This window comes from Tachypleus tridentatus, chromosome 10, assembly GCF_004210375.1.
Source record: "Tachypleus tridentatus isolate NWPU-2018 chromosome 10, ASM421037v1, whole genome shotgun sequence".
NCBI lineage: Eukaryota > Metazoa > Arthropoda > Merostomata > Xiphosura > Limulidae > Tachypleus > Tachypleus tridentatus.
Window position 1 is genome coordinate 132,571,058 of NC_134834.1, and position 24,377 is coordinate 132,595,434.

The 24,377-nt window shown below is 33.4% G+C and overlaps 1 protein-coding gene across 5 annotated transcripts in view; it reads left to right on the forward strand.

Moving 5' to 3' along the window:
* The window catches only part of LOC143230340 (growth factor receptor-bound protein 14-like), a 70,073-nt gene extending 47,791 nt beyond the window's left edge, over positions 1 to 22,282 (forward strand). For all 5 annotated transcript variants that reach the window (XM_076463744.1, XM_076463743.1, XM_076463741.1 and 2 more), the window contains 6 exons: positions 1,068 to 1,169; positions 3,620 to 3,727; positions 4,472 to 4,591; positions 6,462 to 6,607; positions 8,442 to 8,535; positions 15,633 to 22,282. In XM_076463744.1, the coding sequence (XP_076319859.1) occupies positions 1,068 to 1,169; positions 3,620 to 3,727; positions 4,472 to 4,591; positions 6,462 to 6,607; positions 8,442 to 8,535; positions 15,633 to 15,797 (735 nt within the window). In that variant the 3' untranslated portion in view covers positions 15,798 to 22,282. The remainder of the gene's footprint in view (positions 1 to 1,067; positions 1,170 to 3,619; positions 3,728 to 4,471; positions 4,592 to 6,461; positions 6,608 to 8,441; positions 8,536 to 15,632) is intronic.
* Positions 22,283 to 24,377: the final 2,095 nt, after the last annotated feature.

Below are 24,377 nucleotides of genomic sequence, written 5' to 3' on the forward strand. Positions count from 1 at the left end.
TTTTTGGCAAATGTGATAAATTTAATATGCATAAACATTTATTTCATTTTTAAATTTAATTATTATTTAACTTGTTTTCAGGCTATTTCAAATTGTAATATGTAACGTAAAATATACAGTGTATGTGTTTGTGCACATATTAGAAACATTGAGGCTTGGATCTTTATTATAAAAGAGTTTTAAAAAAAGCAGGGAAAATATACCTACTGCTATCAACAGTTTCCCTAATTACAACTTTTATACCTAATATAAATAAAACCTGACCCCAAGTATCATGGCTAAATGTTTAATTCCAGTATAATTGTTGTCAAAATGTCAAAATAGTGGTTTGCTTCTACAATTTATTTGTTAAGAGAATTTAGTTTTCTTTTTGTAGACAGCAGATCATTTTAATATTCAACACTAGTTGCAAACCTGAGTTTAAAGTATCAACACTCTTGTTTTCATCAAAGGTTGCCAAATTAAGAAAAATAGCTCTCCAGTGGCACAACACTATGTCTGTGGACTTGCACTGCATTAAACTGGGTTTTGATACCTCTGATGGGCAGTGCACAGATAACCCTTTATGTAACTTTATGCTTAATAATAAACAAACAAAGAAAAGTGTTTTCATTTACTTGTATTATACTCATTATTATAATATTAGGCATCAGGCACTAAATGTTTTACATAAATAACCAATGTTTAGTTTGCCCTGCATTAGTATTAACTATTTGAAAACATTAATCATATCCAGATGTTAACAGTTGTTTGAGATTGTCAGCTAGTATTCTATTTTTGTGTACAGCCTTCAAACATTTTCACAGGTTAATTGGCTTTTACTTTGCAACAAGCAATTTCAGTTGATACCATAAATTTTCAGTTGGTTTAGCATTGGGACTTGTGGATGGCTATTTATAGAATTAATTATAGTTTTTCTTGTAAATACAAAGCCACTTTTGAATATGCATTTCCTAGAAGTGATCCCCCCTCAATTATGTAAAAATTAGTATTTTAATTTTTCATGATCTGTATTTTATTAATTTGTGATATTTAGAAAATGTCTCTCATGCTTCTTATTGTTTTAGCTGAGAACAAATCTTGAAGGATCATTTGTTGATCTTAAGTGGTTTTGTTCTGCTACTGAAAAGGGGAGAAAATGCTGGATTGTGGCGTTACGATTAGCAAAAGTAAGTACTGTATTTAGTAAATCATTTTTACAAACTAAACATTTATGTATTATATATCTTTGTCTATCTAGTTAGTTACGAGATCAACAGAGATAAAGTGCTTACTCCTGTTAAGACAATAATTTTTTATCCTCAGTATATCACATAGATCTGTAGTACTTTAAGAATCAATGAACCAAATGATTCCATGGAAAACAAAACATTTATTGAAAAACTGTGTAAAAACTTAGATTCACAAAAAAAAGCAGCTAGAACCTACATCTCACACTAGTACTCTGAGGCTGATGTCTTAACAATCAAGCTACCAAAACCTTCATTTCAGGTTAACTCTTATTAAGACACGCAGTAGTGTTGTGCAGCCTAAACGATTTCCATTTTCTGTAGCTCAGACATTGGTAATTCAAACTATCATATATTTTCAGTTGATGTGTTGTACTGTAACCTTCTTTAGCACACCAAATTTCAATGCAATATGTTAAGAAATACATGCAATACAAAATCTCCTATTTTGATTGAATTTTTCATTTTTGTCTTCCTTTGCATCGAAAGAATAGAACCTTTATTTGAAGTTTTTGTTGTTTTTTCCAAAACTGGTACAATAACATGTCTCTACAACCTACAATTTGGTATTAACTTCGGTATTAATGTAAGCCACATATGCAAAATTATTCAACAAAAACTGTTCAAATTTATCCAGAAATTTTGCACTTACCTACACGAAAAGTTTCATAAGACATCAGTTTAAAATTTATATTGCAACTTCATCTGAGAATAGAAATGGACTGTTATTAATTTTTGTCATTCAAATTAAAAACAGCTAATTTAGAGAAGCAATACTGTCGGTGAAAGGACGTACAGATACATAAATATTCATTAGGCTAAGCAAGTTAGATTAACAGTTTCTAGCCCAAGTTTTCAAAAGAATCATATGGGTGGATAGTTGTTATTCATTGCCAAAATTTAAACATAAATTTGCTAAATTTACTAAAATTCTTCTAAATTAAAAAGTATTTTGCATTACATGATATCAGTTTAAGCAATTAGCATAAATAATGATGCTTCACATGGCTGTACTGGGTGTATGTAGGTGATGACAAGAAACTGTTGATCTAGATTCCATCGTGTTATTATAAAGGAAGCTATTAACATTGTTTTAGAGAGGAAAAATAAAATTGTATATTTTAAACAATATAGCTATTGCTGTAAAGTGTAGGTCTGTTTGGAATAATAGGGTTGAGATCCTACAGCTGAAGTTTATTATGGAGTGTCACTTTCTTACTTGCTGTGATGTTTCTTAGGTGTGTTGACAAAAAGTCGTGATATCTAATGAAAAACAACTTAGGGGTGAAAATATATTCATTCCTTAGTTAGCTAGACCATGAATTTATTTTTACCCACCATTATGTGCTAAGTTGAACAAAAATTGTAGCCTGGTAACTATTGAACGAATATTTTCTGTAACATTCTTATCAATGCTGTAAGTGTAGCAATCAGTTTGATTGTCAGTTTTGATTTCATTCCTTAAGTCACACATCCAAACCTGCACTTTTGTTTTTTTCACACACCTAAGGTGTTTTTGTGTAGATAAAATGATCTACCAGAACCTACATCTCATGCTAATTCTTATAAAGTAATATTCTGAAGAGTAATTTATCATGACCTCACTGTCATGTTAGTACTTATAAATGAATCTTACCAATGGAGCTGTTAGAACTTCAGCTCAAGCTAGTGCTCTGGAAGTAATGCTTTATATTAACTAATCTGCCAAACCTTTCAGGTCACTCTTGTGTTTTGAGACTAATGCTTTACCAACTGCACTACCAGAACTGTCAGATAGTATTAGTGCTTTATCATTCGAATTATTGTTGGTTTGTTTTGTTTTGAATTTCGCGCAAAGATACACGAGGGCTATCTGCACTAGCCGTCCCTAATTTAGCAGTGTAAGACTAGAGGGAAGGCAGCTAGTCATCACCACCCACTGCCAACTCTTGGGCTACTCTTTTACCAATGAATAGTTGGATTGACCATCACATTATAGCACCCACATGGCTGAAAGGGTGAGCATGTTTGGTGCGACAGGGATTCGAACCTGTGACCCTCAGATTATGAGTTGAATAACTTAACCCACCTGGCCATGCCGGGCTTTCCATTGGAATTAAACAGGAATATATCTCTTCCATCTTGACCATTAGACCAGGTAGCCATATCCTTAAGTACTATGCTATTGATTATCCTCTCATGAAGTTTCACTAGTTATATTTAACACTGGCAATGTAGGTATGATTATACAACCTATGTTTTTTACATTAAATATGTTAATTATAATATTTGTCCTAAGTATCAGCATTTCACTGAGTTTTTTTGTTTATTTAATATGGTAAATTTCTGTTAATGGCTACCTTGGACATCAGTAATCCTAGAAATAATTATTACTGTGAAATTTTTACTAGTTTGGGAAAAAGTTACGAGAAAACTACAGAGAAGCCAAATCAAGAAGCAACAGTGTAGACAATTCAACTTTATGCTTCAACAAAGGAGAACACCATGATATGGCTTCAGTAAGTGTAGGAATTTTTTTTTTTTTTAAGTCTGTCAGCGAAAAAATCTTTCTTAAATTTTAGTTAATGACACGTATGTGTTTCAAAAGTTGAAATTGTTATAAAAATCCAGTATAAACTCAGTTGATGGTTATAAAAATTAACTTAGAATTAAAATTTAGAATGCATTAGCTTCTTTATTTGTGTATACTGTACATTCATTTTGGAATTTTTATTTCACTACAGCAAATGCTTTGATTAAATGCTTGAAAAGGAATTTGTTTTCAGTATTTCTTCTATTCATAACATAGCAGTTGCTTTGCAATTATTGCTTTGACAAATCTTACTGTATGATTTTAAAACCTTACAGAATGCTATTGAAAATCAGTATAACATTTTTTCATGTTCCCACATGCTGAAACACTGTCAATCTGGACATTTAATTAGATTTGTGAAAGTTTTAGAACTTGTTAGTCTTTCATGATAGTGATTGTCAGCTCTTATAAAGTCAGTTATGTTGTAGCCACAAGTAATCTTATATTTTATATTCTTTATGTACAACAAGAAAGAGAATAATTTAGTTATGTGTAATGGCTTTTAATGAGCTTCTAATAAAAGTGTGAAAGAAAGATTTAAAATTGTCTCACAAAATGAATGTTTAGAAAAGTAAAAGCTCATAATGGATATTTAATGACACCTGCTAGTTACTTCTAAAACTTTCAGTACTTTTTTGGCTAAATTTTAGAAAATTATTTTGTTTCTTAGGATTCTCTCTCATCTAATAAAGTTCAAGTAGCAATGGACTTCACAGGAAAGTTTGGTCGAATGGTACAAAACCCAGTAGAAATCAAAGCAATAGCTGCAATAGAAGCACAGAACAAAAAGGTGAGGAGTGTATATGATGTGATAAACTATAATTGGAAGTTAGTTGTGCTAGTAAGTGCAAATTTCAATATAGATTATGCACTCTAGCTTATTTACTCATACCATATAACTTTTTTTTTAAGTTGGCCTTTACACTTTTCATACTACCTATTTCAGCATAGATGAGTGTTTATATAACACTGTATACTCAGTCGACTATAAAAATTGATATTTGTTCTTCAAGAATTTACTGGCTATAAAACATTAGTGTTGGCTAATGCCTGAATTTAATGATTTGAGTGAACATTTACTGTTCTCTCTTGGACAACCAACATCATAACCATGTTTGTTTTATCCTCACCATTACTCTAACCAGTGGGTTAGAGAAGTGGGTACATTTACAACCTGAAGTCCACATATATCATGTTCTAAAACTTCTTTTCTCTGCAGAAGCCATTTCTTATGTTGTTGTTGTTAGGTAATATATAACAAATAACGCTCTCCTGTTGGGGTGGCAGTGGACCATATCATTTCCTTTTGCTTGGTTTGCTTCTTTGGACATATCCATTGTTTCCTTATTTAGAAATATTGGATGATGATCAGAACTTTTGTAGCAATTAATTAATTTATTTTTTTACACTCTTATAAATCATTACAGCTAAAACATAATTAAGGATAAAAACTATGGTTCAAATATTTATATAGGAACATGGATAAGCCACCACTACTCCTACCTAAACTTAAGCTAAGTTGTTTCTGTTCATTCCTAACAAAGTAATTATAAGGAAACAAAAAATTCGTAACTCTAAGTACTCATGTGATGGAGAAGAAGCTTTTGATAAAACTGTGACAATCAACAAATATTTTAACTAAGTTTTCATGAGGGAAAATGTATGCCACAATTAGCTGAACATGCTTTTTTTATCTTAAATATTTAAAAAGCTGAAAAATTACCATCTCCTCATCTTAACATATAAATTTAGAATCTGATTGATTATATAATATTTTGAAGTGGATTCTGAAAATATTTATGGAACTTTAGAAGTTGCATTTTATATTTCATATTAATGCCACATTTGAGAAAAAACAAATGATTTTATTTCTGTAAAATGGTAATATTTAGTGATCCTTGTCCTCAGAACAGAAAAAAACATATATATAAATCTGTATTTTTATGATATGAACAGAAAAATATTCTTAAACACAAAAAGTAAGAAAAACTTAAATCATATGAAAATTATCAAAACATTTGGTTAGATAAAACAAGTAGTTTTCAAATGATTAAATGTAATTGTAGTTTTAAATAATTCAGGTATGATATAAGATAAATTAACTTAAAATGTATACACTGTTAAATTGAAGTCTTCCATTATAAACTGTGTTTGATAATTAAAATCTAAACTTCCAGAATTAAAAAAAAATATAACTTTTCTTTAAAGCAAGAGGAACATTAAAATACATTATTATAAACGAATTTAGCTAATGTTAAGTAGTAAGCTGAGCACCATTTTTGTATTTGTGAACAAAATATGAATATGAAATAAGAGAATTTGTTAGTGTTAAACATAGCAAATGTTAATTACATCAAATGCTCTAAAAATTATCACAACTGTAACATTATTTTTTCATAATTCTGTAAGTATTGCAAATGAAAAAGAAAGCCATCATTATTATTTATGTAGCCTTTGTTGCTGTAACTATTTTATAAATGAGGTGACTGAGATATAGATTATTCATTATTATATTAATTTTAGATGTGAAATATTATTTAAAATATATTTTCTTATTCTATTTTACAAGAAAAATGTAAATGTTCATAATAATTAGAGGTTATAAAGACTTAATGTAATTTTAAGCTAAATAAGCCATTCCTTGATATATGTGATTTTAGAAACAAATCTCAACTTTTCGAGCTCAACACTCACCAGATCAAACAACCTTTGAATTTGGGATCCACACGCTGCAGCCATGGTTTTATGGTAGCATGACAAGAGAGGAAGCAACGCAGCTGTTAACAAAATATGTAACTGTAGATGGGTAAGACTATGTAGTATTGTTGATAATCTTTAGCTTAATATTTTATGGTGCATAATATGAGTTACTTCTTTGTTTACAAAATACAGAACAGTGAATGGATAAATTCTTACATTATGCTCTTCATTTGTTTTCTTATCTCATTTTTTGGTCACAATAGTATTAAATACTTTACAAGTGAACATTTTTTATTGGAAAAAAATTAATTTCAAAAACTAGGTATATTACTTTCAACTCAAACAACACTTTATGCAACACTTGAGCTAAATGGCTTAGTTGGAGCTCTCTCATGAAGAGAGTAACTGTTGAGCACTTCTGTCATATACATGACTATTCTAAATCAAATTGTGAGAAAACCTTCAACTTTAAGGCTTTTTGATTTTACAGTTCAGCAGATTGGCCACCAGGACAGTAGCACTCATGAGTTGGGTGGTATGAGTTAGGAAAATTCTTTGTTTTTGCTCGTTTTCCTAAAATAAGTTTATTGTTGTCATCATTGGGTGTATACTTATGTGTCTGCATATATCACAGTTTGAATGAATTGAAGGGGGAGGCAAAGTCAAAAAAAGGGGGACGTGACCTAAAATTTTTGAGAAATACTGCACTAGACCATGCTAAATAAACTAACAAGTATGTTTCCAAGTCTTTACTAACATATTTACAGTCATTCATTAAATGCAGATTTGAAAATGTTATTGATACATTAATAAACCATCAAAAAAAATACATTAATACAAAAAAAAAATAAGTTAGCCATGATGTTACAAAGCTGTGATATCTGATTGATTGTCAGAATGAAAACTTTGTGGCTTCTAATTATTTTTTCTAGTAGGGATAAAAACCAGCATAACTTTCCATAATTTAATGTTTGTAGTTATTACCTAAACAAAATTCTTGTACTTTGTTTAAAATGATATATGTAATGTGATTGAGGTTTTTTAAAACAAATTTAAGAAAGTACATTTTAAAACATGTATCATAAGATGCAGAGAAAATGATACTGCACAACAATTTTTTTGAAAAATTTTGCTTCCTGAAACGTTTTTGCTGATTGTGACAGGTATCTGGTGGGTATGCACAAATATAGTTTTGTTTTTGCTTCATCATGTAGGAACTCTGAGAAATAGACAGTTAACTGTTTACTTGCAATAATGTATGTAATTGCATTTATGTTTCTAATACGCTATTAAGTTCAACATAATTAAAAGTGTTTTGCTCCTGATTTTCGTTTGTATTCAATGTCTGGTGCATCACGTTACAGTGTCCAACAGTAGTCAACAAGCATTGACGGATTCCAATTGCCCTGATATTATTTTTCCATTGTAGTAATGCCTGGTGAAACTGAAGATTTCAATGAAATGGTACATGATGGACAAATTTGGATGTGATTTTCGAGATCAGCAGCCAAAAATCTATAAGGAACACCCAACAGTGTTCTAGAAGCAAAACCTTTGTTGTGCAGTGTGATTTAATAGTTGTCATTGTAATTCTAAACACATTAATGTATCAGAATGAAAGTTTAGTCCTTTTCTTTCTGAAAGAACATTTCAAATATGTTACTAAATGACCATACATTTTTATTGTATTGTGAATTATAACTATCAAAGTTCAATTAATGAATTGTGAAGATAGTGTTTGTAAGTTGAGATCACAGTTGCCTTCCTCATTCAATAGATGTAGACTGAAATAAAATAGTATTTATGTTCGTGCTTTTTCTAATATTCACCAACTGATAAATATTTTCTAAAAAAATTGTGAGTGATTAGGGATAGAACACTAAAACCTGAAAGAACTTATTGTTGTTCTTTCCCATTTTTCTTCATCTTTCTTTTAACAGAGTATTCTTGGTGAGAGAGAGCCATCGAAATCCGGGTAGCTTTGTCCTATCCTATGCCTTCAATCAGAAAATACTACATACCCAAATCTATCCAGTAAGTTTAATTTACAAAAACATTGGTAGCTGGCTTTCTACTGTTCTTTTTGTAGAATTGAAATATGCAGAAGTTAAAGACTAAATATCTAGTAGTTATATGCTATTCAATTATAGAAAGGGCATTTTAAATGTTTCTATTCAGTTAAAACTGTGATAACTTAAGGCTTTATCTTATTATGCTGTAATAATTGTTGAGAGATATTTTCTAGTATGTTACGTTTACAATAGTTAGTTACTTTATCATATTATGGTTTTTGCTAACTGGCAACTTTATCTCTGTAAGATATTGTAATAATCGTTGAGTAACCTAAAGCTATGACAACTGGTGGCTTTTGTCTTTTACTCAGATGGCAAGTAGATGTTGGCCAAATTCCACCATTATCTTGTGCTAACCCCCTCGGTGTGGATTCCTGTATGTGGTGAGAGGGCCTCCCAGAGAAAGTTCTGTTCTTTCACTTTACCTCCTCTAGGATCTAAACATCCACCCACATGTTTGCCGTGCCTGGTGACCCATGAAGGGGAGGAGATGATCCTGGTGGTTGAGGGATTCAACCCTAACACACCACTTTGGCCTTGAATTCCTCTAAACTGGTGGCCTTGGAGTGGCCTCACCTAGGATCAGTTGGCTGGTCCACTTGGGCTATAGTCAACCAGGTAATAGTGTTGAATGTTCTCAACAGATGTTGTGGACATTGTATCTGATGCTGGTGTTTGGGTATAGTGCTCATGAAACCTTGACATTGCTGCAGTGTCCTTGTTTGGCATTGTAGTGCATCCTCTTGTGGGGCTACATGGTAGGTGTGGTCAGTGGGCACCGAAATATTCCTTTTTTTTATTATGGATCCTCCAAATACAAACTTAAATAAAATAGTGAAAGAACAGTCCATAGGTAAATGACCATGTCTTGAAGATTCTGAGCAGCAACTTTCAACATCTGTAAACACCTGTTGTACCTCATTTTCTTATACTACATTTCTCTTTCAGACAAATTCTTAGGGCAAATGTCACCCTTTTTTATTCAGAAGGGACTAGAGGGACTTGCTGGCTCTCCAAGGTCTTGATCTGGTGACATATTGGTGGAAACATCCACATCTCAACACAGTAAATTCCTCTTGCATTCAAAGGGGATTGGGGATATACCTATTGAGGTTATGTTTCATGCTACTTTGAATTCATCATGAGGAGTTATTGTTGAGAGGGATTTGAAGAACATCCCAGAGTCGGATATTCTCACTGGTTCCTCCACCCAAGGGGTTTCTGCAGTGAGGCACATCTGCACTCTTAAAGATGGAATTAATATGTCGACCAATGTCCTCACTCTGACATTTATATCACCACGTCCACCTGCCACCATCAAGGCAGGTTATCTTAATTGCAAGGTACGGTCATACATTCCAAACCCTTTCAGATGTTTCCAGTGTCAGCTGTTTGGTTGCTCAAAGATATCATGTCATGGTTTCTTGATGTGTGCTTGTTGCAGCAGCAAGGACTATGATACCTGTGAGTGTGAAACAAACCCTCGTTGTCTTAATTGCAATGGCTCTCGCCTGTTCTTGCCCTAAATGGTTCGAAGAAAAATAGGTGCAGTGTTTGAAGACAATTCAAAACATTACTTACCCTGAGGCTCAAAAGTTGCTGTCCACCACTTCATGTCGGACATATGCTGCTGCATTTCATTTCACTACTACAGTGGGAGTGTAGACTAATATCTTTGTGCCTCCAAAAGAATCATTCTCAAACCAAATGAAAAGTATTTTGACCTTCATGGTTAAAAAAGTTGATGAATCAACGTCAACACCTATCTCTGTCCCAAACATACATTCCAGTAAACCCCAAGATCCACATCCTTTGGTTCTGGGTACAGGCATTTCTTCAAATACATCTTCTTCTCCCACCCCAAGATGCCAAACAATCATTCGTTCACATCCTCAATCACTGGAATCCTCTTCCAACAACAAAGACCTGCCCAACTGACCCAGGGCAGGATCCATGAAGGTTGACAGGCCTCCCTCGAATAAAGATGATAAAAAATACGTGGTAATAAACAGAAGGGCTCTCCACCCAATTTGCCTAAACATAAATGAAATTGCAACCTTGATACAATGGAACTACTGATGAGGTTTACGTTGTAATCTGGATGACATCAAAACATTGATTGCTTCCTGCCATTTTATGTCTTTCCTTACAGGAAACATTTCTGAAATCTGCCAATACAGTCACCTTTTGGCAGTTTTATTGTACAGAAGTGACAAGCTGTGTGATGGAAAAGTGCATGGTGGGGTGGCACTGTTGGTTGAGAGCAGCATATAGCCACCCTGTATTTGCCACTCAACACACCCTTGGAGGCTGTAGCCATCCATGTTTCCTTGGGTTGTACCATCACTGTTCATTCTCTCTACCTGTCACCTGGAGATACCTATGAACAATCAGCCCTTGATGCTCGCATTGAACAGTTGCTGTTTCCATTTTTAATCTTGTGGGAATGTAATGGACATCATCCCCTCTGGGGAAGTGCTGATATTGATAGGGAGGGGTTGCTCCATAGAGCATATGCTCTGTGATCACAACCTTTTTCTTTTCAATACTGGTTCTTATACTTATTTTCATGCACCTAGTCACTCCTTTACTGCTATTGATCTCTCAATTTGCTCCCCTTCACTATTCTCCCACTTTTCATGGAAGGTTGACATTAACCCACGAGGCAGTGATCATTTTCTGATAATTTTGAGATAGACTGGCTGTGGTCAATGCCACCTGACCTGTATGCCCAGGTGGAAGCTGGATTAAGAAAGTTCGCCCTCTTTCACTGCTCTCGCAGAACTTGATCTTTCCATCGTCTGTAAGCTATCAATAGACGAGTGTGTGGTAGCAGTAACTGACTGTATTACACAAGCAGCTGCTCAATGTATTCCTAAAACCTTGACACAGTTTCCACGATATCTTCATCTGTGGTGGAATCCTGCATGCCATATGGCAAGGAAGGCTCAAAAATGTGACTGGGATAATTTTCATAGATACCCCACACTCTCGCACCACATCGCTTTCCAGTAAGCCTGTGCACATGCTCGGTGGGTAAGATATCAAATAGAAGGGTTCTTGGATTAAATTTGCAACCAGCATATCTTCTACCACTAGTTCCAAAGTCACATGGTACAAGATTCGAAAGGCCAGTGGGCAATATAATTCTGTCCCCCTCTCGATCTTGCTCTCTGATAGGCAGGAAGTAACTGATACCTGGAGCATCACCAATACTGTAGGTGAAAACTTTTGTTAGGTATCAAGCACTTCTGCTTCATCCCCTACCTTCTTAGCCATCAAGTCTCAGGCAGAGCAAGCTGATTGTCTCTATGACTATAATCGTTCTTTTGCATCAGTGAAACTCAAATTGGGTCTTCATCAGTCTAGCAGTATGTTGGTTGGACCTAATGACATACACTATGAAATGCTACACCATCTCTCTCCTGCTTTTCTTGCTATTCTTCTGATTGTTTTTAACTGGATCTGGCAGGAGAATGTTTTTCCTGATGCCTGGTGCCAGGATATTGTCCTACTTTTCTATTAGCCTGGGAAGGATCCCAAGATTCCTTCAAACTATTGTCCAGTCACTTTAACAAGCTGTCTCTGTAAGACCTTAGAGAATATGGTTAATGCTCTTCTTGTTTGGTTCCTCGAATCAAACAACTTCCTTTTGCCCACTCAGTGTGGGTTCCAACAACAGCACTTCATCGTGGATCACCTGATTCAACTTGAAACGTCAAGCAGAGAAGTCTTTCTCAAATTTGACATTGAGAAGGCTTATGACACAACATGGAGGTATGTCATTTTGCGAGACTTCCATTTATATGGGTTACGTGGCCATTTGCTCATTTTTAATTAAAATTTTTTTGATGGACAGGCGATTCCAAGTAAATGGGGTTTCAACGCTTTCCGTTGTTTTTAACAGGAACTTGGAGCCCCTAAAGGCTGTGTTTTGAGTATCATACTTTTCAGTGTAAAGATTAATGTCATCACTGGACAACTCCCTTTTCCTGTTGCAAACAGGCTCTATGTTGATGACTTTCACATCTCATGTTAGTCGTTGAACATGAGGTGTATTGAGCATCAGCTATAGACTGCCCTCAATTATTTGCTGAAGTGGACCACAGCAAATGGTTTTAGAGAGAGAAGTTAAAACCATTTGCATGCACTTTTGCCATCAATGAGGTATTCACTCTGATCCCCAACTCTATATTAGTGAAGTTGTGCTACCTGTGGTTCCTGAGACAATGTTCTTGGGGCTTATCTTTGACCATAAGCTGACCTTTATACCATACATCAAGCAGCTACAGGTCAAATGTACAAGAGCACTGAACATCCTCCATGTCCTCTCTTCCACCACTTGGGATTGATGTTCTATGCTAAAGGTATATCGTGCTTTTATTCAATTGGAATTAGACTATGGATCATCGATCTATGGCTCTGTCAGGACCTCTGCCTTGAAGATGCTGGACCCCCTTCATCATGAGGGACTTCGGCTCTGGACCAGGGCTTACATCACTTCTCCAGTTCAGAGCTCATACACAGAGTCTCATGAACCTCCTGCAACTCTGCTGTTTGCAGTTGTCTTTACTGTATGCTTTGAAATTTCGTTCCTTACCAAAGCATCACATCTGGGGTTGTGTTTTCCTTACTCAGTTGGCCATGCTTTTTCAAAACAGATGATCTACCATTGCTCCTTTTGGCCTTTGTATCCATGTGCAGTTGGATGAATTGAGTCTGTCCTTGGATAACATTGCTGTATCCACTGGTCAGTCCATCCCACCATGGCTTATTACAATCCCTAAATGTTACCTGTCTTTAAGTCATCTGAGAAAAGCAGACACTACCAATTGGAAATACTGTCTGCTATTTGCTGAACACATTTCGAACCATCTGTATAAATAGGAATGGAAGGACTCTGTGGGCTCTGCCATGATTTGCTGCAGTTCGGTGGTTGCGTGCAGAATTCCCTCTACAGCTTCTGTGCTCACTGCTGAACTGTACGCCATTTCTTTTGCTCTGGATCACGTGGAAGCTAAGCAGTACTGAAATTGCACTATTTATACTGACTCTCTTAACTGGCCCTGGAATCGTTTCACATTAGTTCTTACCCTGTTCTCGCCGATATTCAAAACTGACTGGCCTATTTCTCTTTAACATCCATGTTGGTATTTGCGGGGAACTGGGGTTGCTGACACTGCAGCTAAATCTGTCTGCTCTGGTACTATCACTGTTATGCTTGTTCCATATATAGACTATGGTCCTGCATTCAAGGCTCGGCTCCATGCCAGTTGGAAGTCAACTTGGAGTGCAATGTGAAAACAAGCTTTTTTAAAATAAAATCCTCTATCAAACTGTGGCTATCTTGCTTCTGTAAGGATCGGAAAGAGGAAGTTATTCTAACTAGACTACACATTGGTCAGTTTTTTAACTCTTTATTTTCTTTCATCTGGAACTGATGCACCAGTGTGTTGTCTGTGTGACATCCAGGTCACAATAAGCCACACTTTACTGTTTTGCCATTGTTACAACTCTCAAGAATAGCACCATTTTAAACATGTTTTGTCCTAAGGTTTGTCCATAATGTTAGACAGTGTTATTGGTGATGGTAACACTGCCTACCTTAGAAATGTTTTTAGTTTTTTAAAGGCCATTAATCTTTTTAATGCAATTTAAGTTTTTTAAATTTATACATTAGACCTTTTTTAATGAGAATCCCTTTTAAGAATCAAAGTACATGTAGTTCAATGTAAAATTAGAAAATAGTCATAAAGTCAAATAACTCGAAACCAGGACTGGAAAGGCCAATTTCAGGTGACTAATGCTGCTATTTGAATTACTCATTAGTCATTTGGGTGAGTTATGTAATTAAAATTTTGCTACAAGTCTTTTAAAACTTTCATTACTTTTCATTCTGAAAACAGCCATAACATTGGTCTGCTGTCTGGTTGGAGAATTAAAGCTGTATCAACTGATTATTTTAAATTTATTATAGTAAGATGCTATATAACTGTTACATTTTTATCTTCTGGTGAGTTAAATGTGATAATTGATGTCTTTAGTCTTAAACCTTGTGATATCTCTTGTCTTTTGTCTTCTAGTTATTATAGCTGTTGGGTTTTGTTTTGTAGTTAGTTAATTAAGATAATGTTAATTTTGCCTTCATCTATGATCTTGTATCATTAATACAATGCATTAAGTGTCTATTCTAAAATTGATTACACTTGTCTTTCCCTATACAGTATCTAGTTGTTAATAAAACATTGTGCTAAATTTCTGTCACAAAACTGTGCTTTTAAAAATTAATATCAATCTAGAAACATTAATTATTTATTGTATCCATATATTTTGTGTGCATGTGTTTTAGTAATGAATAAAAATCTATGAATAGTTGAATAGTCCTGTTTTTTGTTTGACACTTTAATATACCTGTACTAAATGATGACATTGGTGGTTTAGTGCAAGGACATTACTTAAGAGGATTATCTATGAAAGTGTACACTATATTACAACTACTATAGAGACAGCACACCTTGAGAACAGGTGGGGGTAATATTTCACCACTCGAGCACCATTTCAGTAAGAAAAAACCCACTTTTAGTATTAATCATTGCCTGAAATCAGTTACTATTTCTTGCTACCAACTGTTATTTATTAGAGCAATGACATTTAAGGGTTTTTCCTTTTTGTTTGCTCCTTGGCTACTGGCCTTTGGACTTCACCATTAAACATAGCAGGGATTATCCCACTACTAACTAAATGCAGTCCTAATGCACTTGATAATAGCATATGTTAGATTCTATAATAAATAAACTAGTTTGCTGAAGAAACGTTAAATTGCTTGAGAGGCTTTTGGCAACAGACTTGTGTATATTAATTAATAATGCACAGAAACTTGATAAAATATTTATATGTAATTAATTTGTAACAGGTTATTTCATTAGTGTGGTCAGTTTTTCAGTTTTATCCATGTTTTGCAAGAGTGAATATTTTTGTATAGGAACACTCTCTAAAAAAAACCTTTTTTATATAATTTTGTAATATATGTAGTTCCTTGATATAAACTTTTTTTTGCAGATGGAAGAGAAAAACCAATTGTGTTTCACTCTTGATGGTGGAAAAACCAAGTTTTATGATTTATTGCAGTTGGTTGAGTTCTACCAGCTCAACTTAGGCTACCTGCCAACAAAACTTACACATTTCTTTGTTCATCAGCCAAGAAGAAGAGAGTCTCCACCTTGAAAATTATAAGTGTGGGTTTTCTGTGCATGTGTGATAGCTTGTTGAAGTAAGGGAAAATGACAACACTGTGATTCAAAGAATCATATCTTCATATTACGCATCATCCATTAGTTTAGCAAGTCTTGGCTTCCTTAATAAAGGTGTATGTGTAAAGTGTTTAGTTGGGTGTAGCTTATGCCATCTGTGGATCATTTGTGCATACGTACTTGCATCCCTTTGTATAGGAAACTGTATTTAAAGTCAATAATTTATAGTATGAATTATTTATTGATTTCTTTTTCCAAGAACACATTTTTAGTTATTTTTCTTTTTAAGATCCAACAAATATTATTTTAAACAAGGGTCAAATATATTTATGGGACACCAAGTCTCCTTTATTACTGCTTTATTAGTAAAAACTCGTTTTATCAACTGATGTGTATTTTTCCTTATGACATTGAATCAGCATGAAAAGTAGATACTAAGCTATTAGGCAAGTATTTCATAGAAGGTAGGACTTTGATTTTTTAATGTGTAAAATTGTTAGTTTTATTACATTTAGAAAAGATGCTGTTATATTAAAATTATATTGAATCTACATGTTGTCATCTTTTTAAGATTGTCCTGTTAAGTATTGTTTAACAAAGCCCTTTTTTAAAAAAAATTGTCTTTTGAGAAATAATATACTAAAATGCTTCTTAGACTAGTAGCTTCTGCTTATCAAAATATTGTGCTTCACTTCATATCAGATGTACTTAAAAGGAATACATTTGAAATTACAGTAATTTTTATACTATATTAGATAAGTTTCCAAAAATGCATGAATTTTATGAAAATATTAGGACAATTGCTAATTGAATTGTTTTTTTTAAAACGGATTTGAAATATGGGAATGCCATGTACGAGTGGCCTTTAACCATTATGTCACTACTATTAAAATGAAGGTGATATATATTATTATATTCAAAGTGTTTTTGTTTGTTTGTATTTTCAGGCTAAAACCATTATTACAGAAACTTAGCTTTTCTTTAGGAATTCTTGCTAGTTAAGTGTTTTATTTATGTTAAAAGTTTGAGCATTTTATTCATGTAATACTATGAGAAGGATACTTTAATAGTTTGGTTCAAAATCATAGCTATTAATCTAAATGCAAAGAGAACTTTTCACTAAGAAAAAAACTATTTGAGAGGATAAAAATGGTAGAATTTGTTTGCTTAAAATATATTCTGTAGATTAACATATAGCCAAAATTATATATTGCTTATTAAGAAATGCTCTCAAAATGCTCCTGTTTTTTTAGTTCTTTAATAATATTTAGTTTATTAACTTATGAAAATCAAACTTTTGAATAATAAACTGTTAATACAACTAGGTAAACTGTAATGATGAAGTAAAGAAAATCACTAAGTTTCAAAGTTACAATTTGGATGTGTTAGTTTTCTGTAATTCTAAAATATCAATAACATAAAAATTGAGAAAAACATCAAATTAATTTAAAACAGCTTATATGTATACAAAATATGATGAAACACAAAATCTACATAGAATTTGTTTTTGTTTATAATGACGGTCAAAAGTTGAATCCATCCCGTTTTTCACTTGTGTTTAAGAAAAGAAAATTCAGTCTTGTTATGTATTAGATATTAAGTAATTAGCCCTTGTACAAGTAATTCAAAATATTAAAGTGTTGGAAGTTAATTTTTAATTTAACCAAAAGTATTAGTTATAAAAATATATATTCTCCTGTTCTTTTAATTATATACATACACTGCTGGCCAAAATCTTAAGGCCAATGAACATAAAGAAAAAAATATGCATTTTGCATTGTTAGATTCAACCACTTATTTGAGTAAAACTTCGAAAGATGAAAATAAGAAAAGATAAAATAAAAATAAAAAAACTTTTTTAGCATTTAATAGGGAAAATGTGAACACTATGAAATTAGCCTAAATAATAGCTGGTTAAAAGTTTAAGACCATACCAAAAAAATTCTAAACAAGGTAGGAAATGCTCAACAAGAGGTTTCAGTAGTGAGTTGCACGGCTGTCACCGCGAATAACTTCAAACATTCGCTTTGGCGTGGTCGATATGAGCGTTTGCAGAAGGCTGGCTGGAATGTTATTCTAAGTGGTGAAGATGGCTTCATGAAAATCATGCACTGTTTGGAATTGACATCTATTTCTATAGACTTCCCTTGCCATCCACCCCCAAACATTTTCAGTGGGGTTGAGTTTGGACAAACATGTTGGATGGTCCAAAAGAATCATGTTATTCCCCATGAAAAAGTCCTTTATCCTGCAGACATTGTGGATTGCAGTGTTGTCCTACTGAAAGATCCAGTTATTCCCACACAAGCCTTCAGTCAATAAGCATGCTCTCTTCAACATGCCAATATAGCCAGCTGCTGTTGGATGCCCCTGTATAACCTGAAGCTCCATTATTCCATGGAAGGAGAAAGCACCCCAGATCATGATGGAATCTCCTCCACTGTGTCGTGTAGAAAATGTCTCTGGTGGGATATCCTTATCATGCCAGTAACGTTGGAAGCCATCTGGACCATCCAGGTTAATTTTTTTCTCATCAGAGAACAAAACCTTCCACTTTTCTACGTCCCATGTTTGGTGCTTCTCAGCAAAGTTTAACCAAGCTGATTCATGGTATGGAAGGATGCTTGGCCTTTGAAGACGTTTACGGTTTTTAAAGCCTTTCTCTCATAGATGTAGTCTTATTGTTCTTGAGCTGCATTCTGCATCCATAAGGGCCTTAATCTGGTTTAATGATCAGCTGGTGTCTTGCCAGACGACCCATCGAATCCTCCTGCTCAATGCCAGTGAAATTTTCTTGGGCCGATTACTCTAAATTCTCGTTTTGTATCTGTCAGAGTCTTTTAAGAAATTTGCAACAGCAGTTTTACTATGCCCAATCTCACCAGCGATGGCACGTTGAGAGAGATCTTTTTTTTGCAGTTCGACAATTCTGCCATGTTCAAATTCTGTCAACTTTTTAGCCTTTGCCTTATTTTTACCCAATGTAACACAGGAGATGTCAGTGGGAGATGTTGACAATGCTAATGCTTGAACACAAATGACTAAATTTTGTTATGTGTTTACCAATTAATGCTTCATTTCAGTATGGTCTTAAACTTTTGACCAGTTAGTGTTTATGCTAATTTCATAATGTTCACATTTTCCCTATTAAATGCTAAAAAAGTTTTTTATTTTCCCTTTTCTTATTTTTATCTGTTGAAGTTCTACTCAAATAAGTGGTTGAGTCTCACAATGCAAAATGCATATTTTTTCTTTATGCTCACTGACCTTAAGATTTTGGCCAGCAGTATATATATATTTGAATGTATTAAACACTGCCCAACTTAATTGGCCAAATAAAAACAATTGTATCTTTTGTTACAATAATAGTTTTAGTATGTTTATCCAGGAGGACAGTTCTTTTTTAAATTATGTGTTTGTTTATTTACCTAAGAGTGACTGAACATACTGTGTATATTTGTTTTAATACTAGCTTATAGTGAATAGTCAAGGCAGTGAATTATGGGGCCTATATTAATCTACAAAAGCAGTTTTAGCCTAAGAAGAAATTAGAAACAATCAAGTCCTAGGAGTTCTAGCTTTAGTTGAACTACTACAAATATAACACTTAGTCAGCTTAGTTGCTTCAAATATGATTAGTTTACATTTGAAATTGATTGACTTGTCAAACCAAAATCAGCTCTATAGACCTAATTATTCAAAGATTGTTAAATCTGTAGTGCTTTGTAAATGCTACTCTTCATATGTAAACCATATGGCATTCCTCAATCAAGCTCCAATTAGCATTAACATCTTACACATAGTTATGCCCCTTCTTTTTCTAAACTGCTTTGATAATTTAACATTTTGCATTACAGACTATGCAAACTTCAATAAGCATATGCATAATATTTTGTAACGTTTTACTTGAGTGGTTGTTTAAGGTTGACATTAATTATTTTACTTCTGTACTAAATAAATCGTTCCATTCTATCATAAAAGTACATTGTAATTCAGTGGAATATATTATGTGCCTACTATGTAGCAATACAATATATAAAACACTGTGCATAAATTTCTTTTTACTGTTTAGAATTAAGTTGAAAGTAGTTTTTGAAGTTTATGTTTTTGTAATGATTAGAACCTTCTAACTATTTGTATTCTAATAACTGACAATTTTAGCATAGCAATGCTATTAAAATAACAGTTTTATCAGACTTTCCTAGCTGTAATTAAAGTTGTCTTTTACTTGTCAAGTTTGCATATTTTACCAGTACAATCAGTAACATGTTAAAGCATATGATTCTATAATTGTTTTATTTTCTATATGTGCCTGTGTCATTGAGTCAATTGTCTACAGCTATTATCTTAAATCTTATTCACCTTATGTATTTATATATGGAGTGTTATGAACTTTGCAGGTTAGATTTCAACAATAATATAGATGTGTAAAAAGAAAGGAAGCTACTGTTTCATTGCTATTAGCATTTTACTCTGCACAACACAGCCTGTAACTCTTGCTCACAATACTGTTTTGTTAGTTGATGTTTAAAATGTTGTTTTTTCTGTGTACATCATAGACCATAACTCTTGCTCCCAACAGTATTTGATTAGCTGATGTCTGAAATATTTTTTACTATGCATACCACAGCCCATAACTCTCACTTACAATACTTGCTTTTAAGGAAAAAGACATTTTTGTTTAGAGTAATAGGTTTTGTTCATATTTCAAAACAGTTTCAGATGTTTAAAAAGAAACATTAATAGTATCGTCTTGTTATTGTAAAAATGTGAGTTAATATTAATAAAATAGTAAATACTTATACCTATCTCTCATGATGAAATTATGAATACTAACAATTCTAGTTTTTAGGTGATACTTTTGAATAAATGACAAATAAAAGGGTTGTTAGAATTTTTTTGCACACTCATGCATGATATTGATAAAATTTGGAATTTCCACATAGTTCATGTTAAGCTGATATTAATATTTAATTTGGAAAGCCCAGTTTACTCAGTATCTGTTGTTTATCATAAGAAAAATGTCAGGATTTTAGGGGATGGGAGGAAAATCATGCTGTAATTAACATGAGATCTGCTTTCTTGTTTATCATGTTTAGACTGAACAGCCATTTTCCTGTCATTTATGTGAAATAAAACATTGAAGTTATATAGCAAAGTATAACATACGCTGCAATGAAAGAGATATTTTAAAGTATCTAGTCGTCATAATCGAAAATATAATAAGAAATAAATTGTAAAATTGTCAACATATGAAAAATGTGTAAAAAATATTGTATTGACAAGGAGTAGCTGTTAAATCTAACATTTTTATTGCATTAACAAGATGGGAACTGCACTTGTTTCAAATCCAGTTACGTGATGTTTATTGAAAACCAGTACAAGTTAAAATTAGTTAAATTAAAAATGTATACAAAAATTACTACATGTTACTCCTTTTTACACATATTACTGAAATATGTTAAATTATAGCATTACTTGTTATACTACAAGTTTTCATGAATTGAGGCACAAAACAGTAATATGGACTTGGTTGTCTTTTCAGTTAAACTCTGATGTTATTGTTTTCCAGTTAAATTATTGTATTGATTTGTATATAGAGCATATTCTATCCTTTAACGTTCTAGTTTTACACTGTTATTCATGTTAGGGCTCACGTTACATGTGCCAGAAAAGAAATCTTTAATTATGTTGATAAAAGGTTACAAATTAAACAGCAGTGTTTTGTTGCACTTCATTGTATGTAACCTTGTTTGTACTGTTATATACCTGTGATATGTTTGAACTAAGAAAATAATGTAGTGTTTGTTTTATTTAAATATTATGCGTTTTATTTTTATATCATTATTTATTCCATATTGTTGTTTGTGATTCATTTGATGACAATCATCTTGCAGAAATTCAGTTTGCGACTTTCTTTCTCCTATAGGAGCTTACTGTACAACTCTGAAGCACGAGATATTTTTACTAAATTAATCTTACATGCTTAAATTCCACCGTTGATACGAAGAATGGAAATTGTACAATTAATTTTCAAATACCGTTATTATCTACTCGAAGTAATTTTCCAAATATCTAAAAGGATATTGATTACCTAAGACATGCGATCATCATGCTATTTGCATTAGTTTTTCAATGACATTCTTCATCAGAAATTACGTGGTCAGAATACCAAATTTTATATGGTAGTAAAACTTTGTCGTCTACATTAGTTTTTATAATTTATCAAATAATTCTTGCTCTTTTTGACTTGTTTGGAAACGTTTAAAGAGGGATTTATAAAAGCAAAAGTGGTTACCATGTCACTTAAATGCAATATTTTATGTTCGGTTTATTATCAACCTACTTGTAGAAGTGTTATTTTGACAGTAGTGGGTATTTAAAATGTAAGATGATATATGTGTGTATGTATTATTTTCGTTTCTATATTCTTGAGAAATAAAAGTATAATTTATAAAACTTGTTTTCGTTTTAACCGAAAATACATAAACAACCAAGAATAATAGTTGAGGGAGTTATTGTATTTTATGTATAGCGAATATTAAATAATAGGCCGACTTAGCTGCAAAATGTTTTAATTTGACATGAAGTACAAAGTTTATTTAGCATCAACTGATTTTGAATTTCGCGCCAAGCTCCACGAGCCGTCCCTAATTTAGCAGTGTATGACTAAATGGAAAGCAGCCAGCCATTATCACTCACAGCCAACTCTTGGGCTACTGTGCTCTTTTACCAATGAAAAGTGGGAATGACCATCACATTATAGCGCACCCGCGTTTGAAAGGGCGACCATATTTGGTGAGATGGGGATTCGAACCTAACACCCTCGGATTAGGAGTTGAGTGCCTTAACCACTTGGCTACGCCGGGCCCACGTGCTAGGAAGTTATTAGTTTATAGATATACTCTGCTGTACAATAAAGTCAGGAAAAACCGGTCGCTCGAGTCAAGTATCATAAGTTGTTAATAAATTCGTTTAACAGATTATCAAACTTAGGGCATCGTTAACACAAGTTCAGTAATAATCGAACTGCGTTGTTTTGATCATTCAGTTGTGAATAATGTCTATTGATTTGCATCAGTTATTGTTCCCTGCTTGTCTTAATGGGAATTTTAAATTGTTCTCAACTTAGCGATTAGTCTTTAAGAGTCGAGGAGGAGAACCTAGTGAGCCTAATTCTCCCTGGTCTACAAAGATCAAATTCACGAAAAGAAGTTTTTAAGACCTATATCATGACAAAGAGGGAAAAAAAAAGAACCATGCCATTAATTTGAACATTAATAACGAAACTCCTATTCAGTCTAAATATTAGATCGCCAAAAAATTAATACCGCTTCTTTACGGTCAGTTACTGGAACGTTTAAATCATGTCCTTCATGAGAAACGTTCTTTAGTCATCAATCGGAAAGGAACTTTTCTTCTCCACGACAATGCATGCCCACATGTGACGTGTTTAACGCAATAAAAGATTATGGAGTTGGATTGGAAAGTTCTCCCCCTACCCACCATATTGTCCAGATATGACACCTTCTTAATGGAAAAACTTGTGCAAATGTGAAAGATGTTAAAGAGGACATCGACATGTTTCTGCTTCAAATCCAAGTGATTTCTTTAATCAGGGCATTAACAACCTGATTGTGAGATGGGAAAGCATCATTGATAAGAATGGATAATATTTCATTTAATAAATATTTTGTTTTGATATGTAAGCTGTTCGGGGCCGGTATGACCAGGTGGTTAAGGCATTCGACTCGTAATCCTAGGGTCGTGAGTTCAAATCCCCGTCACACCAAACATGCTCGCCCTTTCAGCCGTGAGGGCGTTATAATGTTACAGTCAATTCCACTATTCGTTGGTAAAAGAGTAGCCCAAGAGATGGTGGTTGGTGGTAATGACTAGCTGCCTTCCATCTAGTCTTACCCTGCTAACCTAGAAACAGCCAGCGCAGATAACCCTCAGATAGCTTTGCGCGGATTTCTAAAACAAACAAAGAAGTTGCTCGGTGTTGTTGTTTTTTCATTTAAACAAAGCGACATTAATTTCTTGACGACTTAATATATAAAGTCGCTGTGCTCCATGTCAACATCGAGGTAGGCCTATCTTCGAAGCGGCACAAAATCGAACATCTTATAAGTCACACCAAACCATGATTTTATTTATCACAGAAAGAAGACCATATATTTATTTTACAAGACTATATAACGATTACAAAGGACAGAAAATGCAAGGAGAATAATTGGTTTCTAAAAAACAATTTATCCGCAAATACATTAGATCTACAATCCGAAAATGAAAATATATTCTTGACATTGCACTTAACACACTGTGGGCAGGTTACGACTTTACTCATATTTCGTGCAGAGAGTGTTTGGGTGATATTTAGTAATTCAAATTTAGAGTTTGAGGGGTGTCTGACGCATTCGATTTTGCTCCTAACTGAACTATAATTTATATTATTTATTTGAAACAGAGTACATGAAGACACCTAATAAATTTGTAAAGTGAGGTATATTGTAAAACATTTTCCTACATGGAGTGGAACCGCAAAAAACAT